This window comes from Saccopteryx bilineata, chromosome 1 (assembly GCF_036850765.1).
Source record: "Saccopteryx bilineata isolate mSacBil1 chromosome 1, mSacBil1_pri_phased_curated, whole genome shotgun sequence".
Taxonomy (NCBI): domain Eukaryota; kingdom Metazoa; phylum Chordata; class Mammalia; order Chiroptera; family Emballonuridae; genus Saccopteryx; species Saccopteryx bilineata.
The window spans coordinates 81,636,203-81,650,176 of record NC_089490.1 but is presented as its reverse complement, the minus strand read 5'-3'; the positions used below and the strand labels follow the sequence as shown (position 1 = coordinate 81,650,176).

Here is a 13,974-nt window from a genome sequence, read left to right as displayed (position 1 = left end):
TGAAAAAAATCAGAAGACCATTTCATGACATGTGAACATTTGGTCCATAACTGCTTTTGAGAGGACAAAGCTGACCCTGCCTGCCCCTCACTGTAAAAACCCTGTCTTTGCCGAGAACTCAAGGCCCTCAGCACCCCTCCTCTGCCTGGGTGGCCCCAGTGGGTGTAGAAACCTCCACCCACCTAGTCCTTTCACTGGTCAGTACATGGCCACCTTTTCACCCTTCTAATGGTGGTGGACAGTGCCCCCTGCAGGCGACTCGGAGACCTGCTTGCCAATGAGCTCAAAGTGCTCCCGTTCTGTGGGATGCATCCTGGTCTGAGTCTGCAATGGGGTGGCTTTCTAAATCCTTGGCTGTAGGTGAGCAGGGTCACCTAGCTCACTGGGGATCCCACCAGGACACCATATCCAACACACATGCCCACTGGCAGGGGCACAAGGTCCTAGGGAGTGAGCCTGCCCAGCCACTTCCCAGGTGGACGCGTGTGCCCAGGATCAAGGCAGTCAGGCTGGTGCAGACCCACACCTGGACAGCGCCTGTGCTGGGGGCAGCCTCCCAGCAGCTGGGGGTCGGGTGTGAGACGCACGGAGGCCCCAAGTGTGCCGGCATGCGCCTTATGACGGAATTGGGTCCGGCTCTGTTTTCAGTGGGACCGAGCTCTTCACAGCCTGCCCTGGACCGGCACCCCTCCTCGGGGCTTCCTTGAGCCCCCACCCTGCCCTCTGCAGGCCCCCTTGGCCCCGTGCCCTCACTAGACTTCTGCCTGTCCCAGCAGACCGGCGGGGCCAGGGGCTATGCCCCCGCGTGCAGAAGTGGTTCTACGAGAAGTTTGGGGAGTACGTGGAGGACTTTCGGTTCCAGCCCGAGGAGAGCACCGTGGAGACGGAGGAGCCCCTCAGTGCCCGCAGGTGGGGGCCTCAGGGAGGTGGGCGCTCGCCTCAAGTGGACCAGGCCAGCATCTTGGTGAAACCATGATACAGGGCTGCCCCGTGGCTGCGGGGTCCCCCTGACCTGGCTGTGCCACCCTCTAAGGGACAGGCCTTTGGCCAATGAGCAAAGGCCACACCGATGTTCAGGATGGCCACTGTACTGCCATGTTCTCCATGCCATGTTCTCCACTCAGTGGTCTCATTCGTGCTTTCTGACAAACCTGGGCACAGTGGGCTCAGGGAGGAGTGCCCACTGCCTGGGCCTTGTGGGGTCATGTGCCTCTTGGTAAACGTGTCCTGTGCCAGGTGCTGTTGTAGGTCTCTTCGGCTCCAAGGGCACTCTGTGAGCCAGCCCTGTTCTTTCAGACTGAGGTTCCTGGGGAGCGAGGGCAGGAAGTGAGGAATGGTTCCACAGGCCAGACCGCCCCCCCCCCCCCCCCCCCCGGTGCAGGGAGCATCAGTGGGGCTGATCATGGCCCGTGGCTCCCTGCATGCCAGGAGAGCCCTGCAGACGGGGTGTTGGGGCGCAGTCACAGATGTGTCTGTACTGGCCCTCATCTCGCTCTCCCTGTCTTTCAGGTTAACCGAGAACATGCGTCGACTAAGTAAGTACTGAGCCAGTGGGGGGGTTGAGCTCTGGTGGGTGTGGGCTGGCTGAGCAGGGGTTCTGCAGTCTTGCGCTAAACTGGATATCTTTCTAGAAAAACATTCTTCAGGCATTTGCACCCCAGCCTTCTTCCCAAAGCTGTTGGAAGTATGTTTCAGGCTCACTCCGTCTGTCCATCCCTCCAGGCATGGAGGCCCCCTCTAGAAAGATGGTGCTTCCCCAGATACCTGCAGTTGAGCCTCCCAGGCCCTCCTGCTGTCCGTGGGCACAGACATGGGGGTTGGGGGCAGACAGCTGGCAGTCCCCCATGGGGACACCAGACAGCTCCAGGAGGACAGAGCCCGTGCCGGCCCAGGGGCCAGACGCACAAGGAGCCTGCGGTTGCTTTGCTTGTTTTGTTCTTCCTCGGCTGGTGCGGCCAGCCTGACCCCGCCAGGTGTCCCTGAGCGCTGACCCACGCTGGCCTGACCTTGCCATCTGTTCTGTCCCCAGAGCGTGGCGCCAAGCCTGTCACCAGCTTTGTGAAGAACCTCTCTGCCTTATCCGACTGGTACTCTGTCTACACGTCCGCCATCGCCTTCACTGTGAGTGCCCCTTGGGCAGATGGGTGTGTGCCTGCCCTGAGGTCTTCCAAGGGGCCCACCTTGGCTGTGCAGGACAGTGCAGGAATGAGAGCAGCCTTAGTTTCTCCATCTGTAAAGTGGGCATGGCGACGCCGCCCCACCGTGGGGTTGTTGAGAAGATCAAAGGCTTTGTGTGCTTCCTAGGGCCAGCCCACCGGGCTCCCTGTCAGCCCAGAGGGTCTTGTAACAACAGCGTTCTTGAAAAGGACTCTGGCCATGCTTTGGTCTGATTTCCCAGGTGGTCAGAGGAGACGATGAGGGGGGGGGCTTGTGTTCCCCCATGGAACCCTGAGGTCCCTTCCAGTGGGTACCAGGGACTGGGGAAGGCTTTGGGCAAACACACAGTGACCCAGGGGGCCGAGCTAGGCCTGGGAGCCACCAGTCCTGGGAAAGGGTGGGGATGTCACCCAGAGTTGAGGGGATGCTTTGGGGGAAATAAGCCTGGCTGCCTGCCTGAAGTGTCCTGTGGCCACCTGTCTTCCTGTCTTACAGGGGCTGGTGGTTCCGGTGCGGGGCCCAAGCGCTATCTGCCTGGCTGGGGGAGGGGAGGGAGGTGGCCAGCCCAGCAGGACTGTTGGGCCCCTGACCAGCTCCCTGTTGCCTCCTCTCCCACCCACAGGTCTACATGAATGCTGTGTGGCATGGCTGGGCCATCCCCATGTTCTTGTTCCTAGCAATTTTGAGGTTGTCCCTCAATTACCTCATAGCCAGGTAGGTGAGCTGGTCTGATGTATGCATATGACTGTGCTGTCTGGCTGTGTGTGTGTCTCTCTCTCTCTCTCACACCCACACACACACGCCCAGCCGGCTCTGCCTGGTGCACTGGCATTTGGGAGGAGTCCTCTGAGAGGCTCTGAACCCCCAGGTTTGCTGGAGCCGCCATGGTTGATACCCAAACTCCTCTGTAGCCAGTGGGTGCCAGCTGCAGGGTCATCCCAGCCCCTCCTCCAATGGGCTCCATTTTGGCAGGAAATCTGCCTGCAGACCTCAACAGGGACGTGGAGCTGCGGAGGCTCTGTGCTCTGGCTGGTCCTTGTGGCATTTGGGGGACAGGAAAGGATTCAGAGCTCCACACTGTCTTCCTCATGTTCTTTGAGTGCCCTCTTAAGGCCGTGGGGGTTCTGCTGGGAGGCCAGTGCAGAGCCCCCACATCCCCAGGCCACCGGGTCTGTCTGGACCTGTGGCCACCCAGGGACCATGGACCTGACCCACGCTGGGCCTGAGAGCCCAGCACTCCACACTGGATATGACCGTTCAGAATGCACACTTTCACACTCATTTTCCCAGGGGCTTCCTGAGGTTGGTCCCTTTGAAATGTTTTGTGTAGAAGAAGAAACATTTAAATATTTGTGAGGGGACCGCCATGCTACTCCCTTGTTTGAAAGGCTTCTTGTCCCATGACCTCGGGAGCTTTTAAATGTGTTCCCCCCTGTCAGGGGCCGGTGATGACCACCTAAATTATCTGCACCAGGGGGTGGCCCTGGCGGTCTCAGAGGTGAAAGGCAGGGGCTTCCAAAGGCCCTCCGTTCATATCTGAGGATGCTCCTCCCTGGCGGGTACTCGGCGTGGGCACTGGGTGTCGTCCCTGTGACCATGTGCTGTCTCCTGTTCGCCAGGGGCTGGAGGATACAGTGGAGCATCGTGCCTGAAGTATCTGAAGTGGTGGTAAGTCCCGGGGGGTGAGGATCTTGCCTGTCTCTGCCAGGTCAGGCCTTGACCTGGGTACCTTGCAGGTCGCCCATAGGTCCCCAAGGCCTCCAGGTGCAGCTCTGTGGATGCCCACGGGAGCCCTGCCTGCCCAAGAGTGGCCAAGAGGAGGCCAGCTGTCCCTAACCTGGAGCCCTGGACAGCTGGTGCCCCCAGTCTCTCCTCGCTGCTCAGGCTTGGCAGCTCAGGGAGAGGTTGCCCTGCCCCGACCTCTCCTACTGACCCTTCCCAGCTGGGATGTGATACGGTGGAGGGGGTGCAGTGAGGGGGCCCTGTAGCCCCCACAGCCTCCTGTGGAGGGAGGGGAGCAGTGGGCTGAACTGGCGACGTGTAGAGCAGGGTCAGCTCTGATGGCATCCCATCTCTGGCCTGCAGCTTGACTTTGTAAATAAGGTGGCATGCAGCCATGCCCGTTCGTTGGCGCGTGCTATGGCTACTTTGAGCTGGACCAGCTGAGTTGAGTGGCTGTGACTGACTGGGTATTCCTCAGAGCCACGCCTGTTTACTGTCTGTCCCTGTATAGAAAAAATCTGACATTGCTCTGGAGGGGACTCTGGTTCTGGGGAAGGAGGGAGCCCTCAGCGCCTCCACGGGCCTTGTCGGATGTTTGAGCACCCACTGTGTGCACAGAGCACGCAGCAGGGTTGCTGAGTGCAGTGGTACTTGTAGGGCCCCCTTAAGCGGGGTCAGAGAGGATGTCTAGGGGCAGGCGTATGCCTGCCAGCCCGGGCCCAGGAGGCTCTCAGGAGGGTTATGTTGAATAAACTTAGACAAGCAGGGCGAGATCAGGCCCCCCTTTGCCTCAGTTTCCCTACCTGTAAAATGAGGTTGGGGGACTGCTTGATCTCATAGGCGCCTTCAGAGGTGAGCTGTTTCCATGTGAATCGGGGCCTCAACCCTGCCTACTATGGGGCGTGCCCACTGCGCGCCCACCCACCCTCTCAAGTGCCAGGGAGGAGGGTCCTTCTGAGCAGCCGCCCTGTGCTGGCCCCTCAGCTGGGTCCTCTGGGGACATTGTGGCCCTGGCTGTAGGGGCAGCAAAGGGACCAGATCCCGGGCTGGGGAGACTGTGCCGTTTTTGTCAGTAATTTCTCTGAACTGTCAAATTTCAGTGGACATTCTCTTTCCCCTTTGACTGAAGGAGCCTCCAAAGGAAGACCTGACCGTGTCCGAGAAGTTCCAGCTGGTACTGGATGTTGCCCAGAAGGCCCAGGTACTGCCCCAGGTTCCAGCCTCGTCCAGCGAGGGGCCCTAGCACCCCGAATTTCTAGGCCTGATGTGTCTGTTAGCAGCTAACCTGTCGTTGGCCTGCCTGCGATCCTCTACCCCAACCAGAAACAGCCCCGAGGGGTGGGGAGTGTCCCCTAGTTTGGTCTGACAGGGGTGCCTGTTGGAGCCCCTTTCAGCCAGGCCCAGCCAGCTCCTGGGAGGGATACAGGATTGGGTCCAACATCATGATCACTGTGTTAACCCACGATTCAGACCTAACCCAGCACCCAGTGCTCAGGAGTGGCGGGGCAGGACCACTGGCTTGTGGCACCTGGCTGTGGTCTCTCAGGGACCCCCATGAACCTGTGGCCCTCCTGGCACCGCTGTCTGGACCGATGGCCCTGGGGTCTGCCCTAACTGTAGTTGCTTCTCCATGCAGAACCTCTTTGGCAAGATGGCTGACATCCTGGAAAAGATCAAGAAGTAAGTCGTCACCCCCGCCCGCCGTGTCTGGGGCGCCACCCTGTGCCCAGCTGAGCCCCATTTCCCTTGCAGCCTGTTCATGTGGGTGCAGCCCGAGACCACACAGAAGCTGTACATCGCGCTGTGGGCCGCCTTCCTGGCTTCCTGCTTCTTCCCCTACCGCCTGGTGGGGCTCGCCATGGGTGAGCAGACGTGTGCTGTCCGTGTGACTCGGAGCGATTGGGCCTCTGCTTCCCACTGGGTTGCCGGCGTGGGACTGCAGCCTCCAGGAAGGAGGACAGCCATGAACTCACACTGTGTCCCTTCCTCTGCACCTTGGTCAATGGCTTATAAAAATGCTTAAGTTTGGGAGACATGAAACTCATGCAAGACCCAGAGACCTTGCAGGGTCGGGGGGAAGAGGGCAGCCTCAGACAGGGTGGTCCTGCTCAGGGGTCAGCAGGTGGAGAGCCTGCCCCAAGGCTGAGATCTTGTCCTGAGGCTGTGCCACCTCAGCTCCACTCCCCCAGGATTGGAAGCTGCACCCTCCTCCCCTGGCCAGACCGGGATCCCTGACCCACTGTGGGCAGCAGCGCCCTCCCTCCTGCCTCCGTGTCCCCAGCCAGGCCAGCGTCTGGCACAGGCTGTGGCAGCAGCTGATCTGAGTTGGGGCATTGAGCACCGTGGCCGTGCAGTTCAGGCGTCTCACAGTCTGAGCACTGTTCTCCCCACCCACCGCCACCCCCACCCCCAATTTCAGCTGGGTCTTCGGTCCCTTGTTGGCTCCCTGTCTGCACCTGTCACCAGGTGAACCAGGGCTGGCAAGCATGTGGCCTTGGGGAAATGACAAAAGCCAACATTCATAAAATGTCCCTGGGGGAGTAGAGGCTGTACAGTTTCATGGGTGTCTCTCTGGGGACCTGGGCTGGCACACGAGCCCTCTGACCTGGGGGAGTCCTATCAGAGGGCAGACTGGGGACACATCCCCCGGTTTTCCTTTATGTCACCCTCAGGGGATGGGGATAATGAGAGAACCTTGTGATGTTGGAGACAGTTTTACTGTTCATCCTGAGCCACCACTGGGTTTGCAGAAACACAGAAATGGATGCTCCCTCAGCAGGGGTCACCTTGCCTGCCCCCACTGGGGCCACTGTCCCAGGCCTAACGTGGGGGTGCAGGCTGCCATACTGAGCCAGTGGTTTCAGTGGCCGGTCCTCGGTGAAGTGGGACTGTGTTCTCCCCCTAGGACTCTATGCTGGAATCAAATTTTTCCTCATCGATTTTATCTTCAAACGCTGCCCAAGGCTGCGAGCCAAGTACGACACCCCCTACATCATCTGGAAGAGCCTCCCCACCGACCCCCAGCTCAAAGAGCGCTCCAGCGCCGCCGTGGCCCGCAGGGTAAGCCTTCCTCCAGCTGGGGGCACGGGGTCCCAGGGAGCCGCCTGCTGTTCTGCGTTCACACGTGGTCCCCTAAGCGGGCTAGTGTGCTGCCCATGTCAGGGGGCCCTTGAGGGGCCAGCCACCCCTGGGTGGGCGCCATGCTGCACTTGGAGACCCCTCACACAGACTCACTGGAGATGGGTCCCACTGAGCCAGGCTGGCTCCAGGGCCAGGCCGCAGGCTGTGGGATATTCGTCATGGCAACAAGAGCGTGGGGGCCTGGGGAAGAGGGAGCCCTGACACTGACCACTCTGTGGGTGGTCCCCAGCTCTGAGGCTCAGCAGTAAGCCAAGCAGCACCTGAGATGGGTCCACCTTGGGCTCACAGGCTGGTACTAGGTCCACATTTCATTCACAGTAGATAGTCATATGACACTGTGTCCCGAACCAGCCTTGGTGCTACCCTCAGGGTCTCAGATAAGTGGGGAAGTTCTGGGCCTAGTAGAACTCACAGGAGTGTCTAGGGGGGCTTCCTGAAAGAGGTGACATTGGATTGCAGAGGCGCACGTGCATGTGCATGTGTGTGTGCATGTGTGCGTGCTGAGGAAAGGATGTTCAAGGACCTACTGATGCTTCTGTTAGTGGGAGTAGAGCTCTTCTGGGTCAAGAGTGGGTCCACACTCCCCAGATCTGCGGCGATAAAGCCTGCTGGGAGCCTGGACTCACCAGCTGCGTGTGCAGCCGGGCATGCACGAGGCAGCAGATGGGCTCTGGGCACACAGATAGAGGTGGACCCAAGGGGAGAGGCACAGAGGCAGGCAGCTGGGCTCCCTGACAGCGCGGGAGGAGCCCTGGGCTGGCTTCGACAGGGCCTTCTTGGGGACCACTTTGTGCTGGCCACCCTGAGGAGACAGTGAGGGGAGCAAGGAAGTGGGCCTCCTGGGTGGCAGGTAACCCCGCTGAGGCTTCACAGAGGCCTGGGTCTGTGCTTACAGCTTGCTAAGCTGGTGTATTTATGACCTCGTGTCACATGGACCCGTTTTTCTTTTATCATGGTCACACGTGTGTTGTCTCCTTTCCGGCCAGCTGTCAGGGCATGACAAGGTACAGTGTCCGTGTGGAACCCGCTGTGACCTAATGCTGTGCATTGCTGTGTTGTAACTCTTGAGTTTTTTAACATTGTTTGGTGGCCTGTTCCATGAGCAGTTCTGGTTCTGAAAATCCATCTGAAGTGCCTTGGCGCCGAGCACCAGCAGCACAGGGACTGCGTGTGCTGGGGTGCGGGCTCCGTGCGGCATTTTGAGGTGGGGACATCGCTGGGGGGAAGGGGGGGTGCCCACACTGAAGCAGGGATTCTTGCCTAGCAGGAGAGGGCTCCTAGGACAAGGACCAGGTACTGGCCCCCAGGGGAGCCTGTGCCCCCACATCTGGGCATACCTGCCTGTTGGCATGTCTGCAGCTGGCCTGGGGAGGGAGGCCGTGCATGTCCGGCCCCTTTCCCCCCTCCGCGCTGGCATGGCTGACGGACGGGGTGCTGTTGGCAGCTGCAGACAACCTCCTCGCGGAGCTATGTGTCCAGTGCACCCACCAGCCTGAGCAAGGACGAAGACGCTGGTCGCTTCCACGGCACCAAGAAGGGCAATTTCCATGAGATCTTTAACCTGTCAGAAAATGAGCGGCCTCTGGCAGGTATGTGGAGCGTGAGCCCGTGCCCAGCCTGGCCAGGTGGGGGGACCCCGCTCCTCTGTGGGAGGTTGACAGACGGCTGCTCCAGGCTCCTGGCCCAGGGCCCAGTGGAGAGGGTCCTGCAGTAAACGGTTGCCCAGCAGGAACCCGCTGGGCCTGCTCCGAGCAGAAGAGAGTCCCCGCAGCTGGTGCTCCCGCAGCTCCCTCCACATGCAGGCACTGCCCCGAAGTCCTCCCAGCCCGGGCACTGCGGGCCATGGCCTGTGTGTAGCCTGTCTGACTCAGGGGCCCAGGCCCCTGCCTGCCTCCCAGAAAGGCTCCCCCATAAAACTGCTGAGCTCTCAGGGAATTGGACTCATTAACAATTTTTGGTGTCTTTAGTGCGATGCCAACCACGGAAAGAAAATCCTGGAGGATTTAAGTTCTGACCTCCTAGACTCACGTCCCTCTAACCTCGAACGTGTCCTCCGAGAGTCTGATTTCTATCCCTTGGCTGTTCAACCAGTGTCCTTTTTCTCTAGAAAAAAAAATACAAAACACAAACCCCCATGTTCACATGAAAAAGGAACTCAGTGCCACTTTGTTCTCCGTGTGCCACTGTCCCCTCTCAGGTGGCGGAGGACGGTGTTGGCACACCTCTGGGTAACCATGGCCGGTGGGTCCCCGAGGCAGGCGGTTCAGTGGGAAAACCACGCTCGGTTTTGTTCCCTCAGTGTGCGAGAATGGCTGGCGCTGCTGCCTCATCAACAGGGACCGGAAGATGCCCACGGACTACATCAGGAATGGGGTGCTGTATGTGACGGAGAAGTGAGTGAGGCCGTGGTGGGGGGCGGGGCCGCCGAGGGCCTGGGCGCTCCCCGAGGTGCAGCGGGTCCCAGCCAGGGAGTAGCGTCCCGGCTCAGCCAGTCCTCGTTGCTCTCCTTTCGGGGCGCAGCAGCCCGAGGGTGGCTTTGCCGTCTCTCTCCTAGGGTGAGACTGTGCAGACAGCTCAGTGTGGCGGGTTGGGGAGCCAGTCCCCGGGTGGGAGCTGTTCTCAGCTTTGGGGGCCCCTGGCCAACTGTCCCCATACTCACAGCAGTGGCCAAGGGCCCAGGCTTTCTTCTCTACTCTTTACTGAAGGATCTGGCCACAGAGACCCCCGGCCGGGCCTCAGGGACACTCTTGGATGTCCCAGGATTCTAACGACTTGGGAATATATATTAGATTCAGTGCAGAGCAGTGGGTTTTAATCTTTAAAAGCTATGAGGCTCTCTCTAAAAGTGAAATCTTTTGTAAAAAGCCAGGACACCTTAACAGGTGAGAGGGGCTGTGTGCTCAGGGTCACCCTTCCTCTCCTCGGGGGCTGTGGTGGCAGCAGCCAGGTGGCCCCTGTGGTTCACTGGCTGGATTTTGCCCCTGTCCATCCCCTGGGTAGTTACTTGTGCTTCGAGAGCTCCAAGTCCGGCTCTTCCAAGAGGAACAAGGTCATCAAGCTTGTGGACATCACAGACATCCAGAAGGTCAGTGTGGGCACTCCCCACCCCAGTTTTTTGTTTTCCCCTCCTGGTTCAGGGAAAGAGAAGCCGCAGGGCCACCAGTCTGGCAGGGTTTTCTTAGAACTTGGGCACATTTTCAAGGAGGCAGGTGTCACCTGGAGACTGCAGCAGGCATGGCTTCTGCCCACATCAGGGCTCCCTTGTGGGAGGCATGCATGCAGAGCCCCTTGGCTCCTGTCAGAGTGTGTGTACCCAGGCCTTTCTTCCCCCACCTCCGTGCGGATTGGCACCTGGCGTCCTCACACACATAGGGGGCAGCACAGCAAGGTGGGTCCAGCCAGTCAGGTCCTGAGCTCCTCAGACCACTGTGCTGTCTGCCCCTCATCCTTGAGACCCCCACACACACACCTCAGGGTAGGTTTTAGGTGAGGGCATAGATTACTGTCCCCATGTGGGCACAGGTGTGCCCAGTGCCTGGAGGAGGGGTTCTGCATGCACACTTGTAGGGGTGGCTGGACCTACTCCAGTCACAGAGTCAGTCCTTGTCCCTGTGGCTGGGAAGCCCAGGCCTCTGTGGATCTTGTTGCTATGGGCTCCATGGAGAATGCCCTGGGTGTGGGGAGGGTGTCATGGCCCCGCCCCCCCCCCCAAGCCCCAAGAGAGGCCTGTTGTGACGACACATTCTTGTCTTCCAGTACAAGGTCCTCTCTGTCCTCCCGGGGTCGGGCATGGGAATCGCCGTGTCCACGCCATCGACCCAGAAAGTAAGTGGACAGGCAGGGTGCCCGGGAGCGTAGCTGAGCATCCCTGGGGTGAGCTCAGAACCACCGACCTGCCAGGCTTCCAACTGGGCAGAGATGACCCATGAAATGCCCTCCCTCCCCCCACCCCTTGTGGCCACAGGAGCCTCCTGCTACATCGAGTTTGGGTCAGGAAGCTGAGGCCCACAGGGGACGACCCAGCACAGTTACTCAGGGAGGGAGGGTGGTTCTGGGGGCCCATCTCTGGGCTTCTCGCCTCAGTTTCTCTGACGTTGGTTTCTGGGTGGGAGGGGGTCTGCCCTGAGCACCCCGATGCCATGTCTCCCCACACGGACCTGGCCCGGGGCCAGGCGAGGCCTCGGGGCGGGTGGCCTTGTCCTGCACCAGCCTGGCCACCAGGCTCAGTGAGGGCGTTTCTCCCACCAGCCGCTGGTGTTTGGTGCCATGGTTCACAGAGATGAGGCCTTCGAGACCATTTTCAACCAGTACATGAAAATCACGGCGGCCGCAGCGTCCGGCGGTGACAGCTAGTGCTGTCCTCCCAGGACACTTTGACAGTTTCCTTAACCGTTTGGTAGTGGGGAAAAGTTGGATGTCCTTATGATCTTTTGCAATAATCCCCCCTCGACCTGTGGCTTCTGTTGTGCTGACCTGCGTGACCCCTCATGAGGGTTGGATCGCTCAGATGGACAGTGCCAGCCCGCCTGCGGGCGAGGCGCTTCTCAGACTGTGAACACAGGGCGGGGATCCTCGGAGGCCACTGGAAAGGATGACATGCAGGACACTGTCCCAGCCTCTGCCAAGCACATCTGCTCCTCCTCTGTCCCCATCTGGGCAGAGACCGGCACCAGCCATGCAGCCTGGCGCTCTGGGGGCTGGAAGCGCTTCCACACCAAAGCCATAGCTGAAGGACATTGATGACAAGAGACGGGCCCCTTCACCAACCTCCATAAACAGCCAGGAGGACCTGCTCTTCCTTCAGCGGGACCCCTGCTGCGTGTCCTCAGAACATCAGCCGGCTTGTGCTCTGCCCAGCCGTTATGGGGGAGCAAGGGCTGGTGGGCGCCCTCGTGCCTCAGGCCAGGGTCTGGCCCACTGTCTGTTCTGCCGTCTTGGCCTGACAAGCCGGCCAGGGGGCCTTAACTGGCATCCGGTGTGGATACGGAGTGGCATGTCGCTAGAAGCACATTTTCTAACAGTTCTTTGGAAAGGCCCAGGAGAGCATCCACCCAGCAGAGCGTCTGCCCAGGTGCTGGTGGCTCTCAGATGGAAGTCAGCTGCTGTGTAGCTAGTATTGGCCTCCAGGCTGAGCCACCAGGGTTAGTGAGGGAGGGGCTCTGGGGCTGGTGGGGGGGGACAGAGAACAGAAGTGTCCTGGGCCCATGGGATGCTTGGGAGGACATTTTGGGGAATGACCATGAGCAAACCTAGATGTTTGGGGCCAGCAGTCACGCCCGTGGCGTCTGACAGTATTCCTGGCCATCGTGCACATGGTGGGAGTGAGCCCGCCCTCCCCACAGGCATGGGCCCGTCCCGCACAGGAGGCTGCGGCTCTGGTGGAGGTGGCCATGCTCGGCCTATTCTAGATCAGCCCGAAGCCAGGTTGGCGTTGAATGTGCTGGTGGGACTAGGGCGGCGGGCACGAGCACCCTCAGATCAGCGCACCTCCCACTGGGATTGCCCCAGGTCTTTGGCTTGTCCCGGATCCCTTGGGTGTCACTGAGATTGTTGTTTTTTGAAGAAACAGATTATATTTTTTACAGAGAGCAAGCTGTTTTTCTTATTTTTATATCATTTTTCAGATGTAATTTTTATCTTTGCTCTGATCCTCATTTGCTGGTGTGGGTGAAAGGTTGGTGGCATTGCCCTCATCACCCCCTTGTGGAGGGGCTGCAGGGCCACCTGCTGGGGCCTGGGGAGCCCTTCCAGGGGGCAGCCACGCTAACCAGCCAGATCAAGCACACACCCTGCCCAGTCGGTGAAGTCCAAGGGGACTGCAGCGCCCACAGGCTCTTGGGCACGCCAGCGTTGGCCTTCGTGTAATTCGGCAGGTCAGCCTTTTGACAACGAGGGCAGAACCCACTCTAAACCTTGGCTTTATAGCTCCCACAGTGCATGCAGGTGGACCAGCTCTTGTGGACTCCAGGGAACACACCCCAGAGGGAACCCGCCTTGGGGTCCAAGGCAAGGCATAGTGGGTCCTGGACTGCCTCCGGGGATAGGCTGTGGGGGTGACCGCCATGGGTGCTGCTCCAGCCCGACCCCTCCCCGCCGTTCAGGGGTGGGCACGTGCTTTCTTGTCAGCAAAGATGGGATTCTGTCCCCAAGCTCAGTGGGGGGCTGTCCCTGCAGTTGCATAGGGCTGTGGCCTTCAGCAGTGGGGTGGTTTAGTTTGAGTCCCTTCCAAGAAGAAAGGGAGATGAAAACTCACCATGTGACCAGGGGTGGTCACCTGGCCCCACCTATGGAGGGCTGAGGGGTGCCGGGGCGCTGGGGCTCAGGGTGGGCTGCTAGCAGGACGAGCCTGGACCTATGCCAGCTCTGGGCTCCTGTCGAGAGAACCTGCAGTTTTATTGAATCGTGTAAATCTGAGCAGATATGTAACTTCCACAACTAATCACTGAGCTACAACGGATGAATGTTAAATTTTTTATGTCTGAAGCTCGACTCTATTTTGTATCTGTAAATAGTCATTGCCATTGTAACTGTTCAGTGAAAGGATTGTCCTATATGAAGAACATGAAAAATACTCCCCTGTAACTTTTTAAAAAAACAACAAAAAACCTTGTTTGTTTAAAGGAAAAGTCTTGTATAAATTATAATTTTTATTTAAATAAACCTGAAATGCTTTGTGTTAAGGCAGGGGGCCCTGTGCATTGTGGGTAGCTGTGGGGGCACCGGCTGGCACCACTGTTGTCCCCTTGGATGGACCGGGGTCCCTGCAGCCCAGAACAGGCTGTGGGGGGTGACCGTCGTGGGTGCTGCTCCAACCCATGGCCCCTGTTGGCCGTAGCAGGGGTCAGCGCGTGCTTCTTTGTCATGGACTGGGGGCCCTGCGGGAGCGCAGTGGGGATTTTGGCGCCTGGGCCACCTGGGGGAAGGCCATGTGGAGAGGTGGGCAGTGGGGAAGGG

At 59.4% G+C, this 13,974-nt stretch overlaps 1 protein-coding gene across 5 annotated transcripts in view; it reads left to right on the top strand.

The window, feature by feature from the left end:
- The window catches only part of GRAMD4 (GRAM domain containing 4), a 78,471-nt gene extending 64,771 nt beyond the window's left edge, over positions 1–13,700 (top strand). For 4 of the 5 annotated variants that reach the window (XM_066255073.1, XM_066255098.1, XM_066255088.1 and 1 more), the window contains exons 6-19: positions 774–909; positions 1,510–1,535; positions 2,030–2,121; positions 2,780–2,871; positions 3,777–3,825; positions 5,009–5,080; positions 5,516–5,559; positions 5,632–5,741; positions 6,785–6,939; positions 8,465–8,609; positions 9,320–9,413; positions 10,021–10,105; positions 10,777–10,845; positions 11,269–13,700. In XM_066255073.1, the coding sequence (XP_066111170.1) occupies positions 774–909; positions 1,510–1,535; positions 2,030–2,121; positions 2,780–2,871; positions 3,777–3,825; positions 5,009–5,080; positions 5,516–5,559; positions 5,632–5,741; positions 6,785–6,939; positions 8,465–8,609; positions 9,320–9,413; positions 10,021–10,105; positions 10,777–10,845; positions 11,269–11,373 (1,274 nt within the window). In that variant the 3' untranslated portion in view covers positions 11,374–13,700. The remainder of the gene's footprint in view (positions 1–773; positions 910–1,509; positions 1,536–2,029; positions 2,122–2,779; positions 2,872–3,776; positions 3,826–5,008; positions 5,081–5,515; positions 5,560–5,631; positions 5,742–6,784; positions 6,940–8,464; positions 8,610–9,319; positions 9,414–10,020; positions 10,106–10,776; positions 10,846–11,268) is intronic. The other variant, XM_066255080.1, reaches the window with a different exon arrangement.
- Positions 13,701–13,974: the final 274 nt, after the last annotated feature.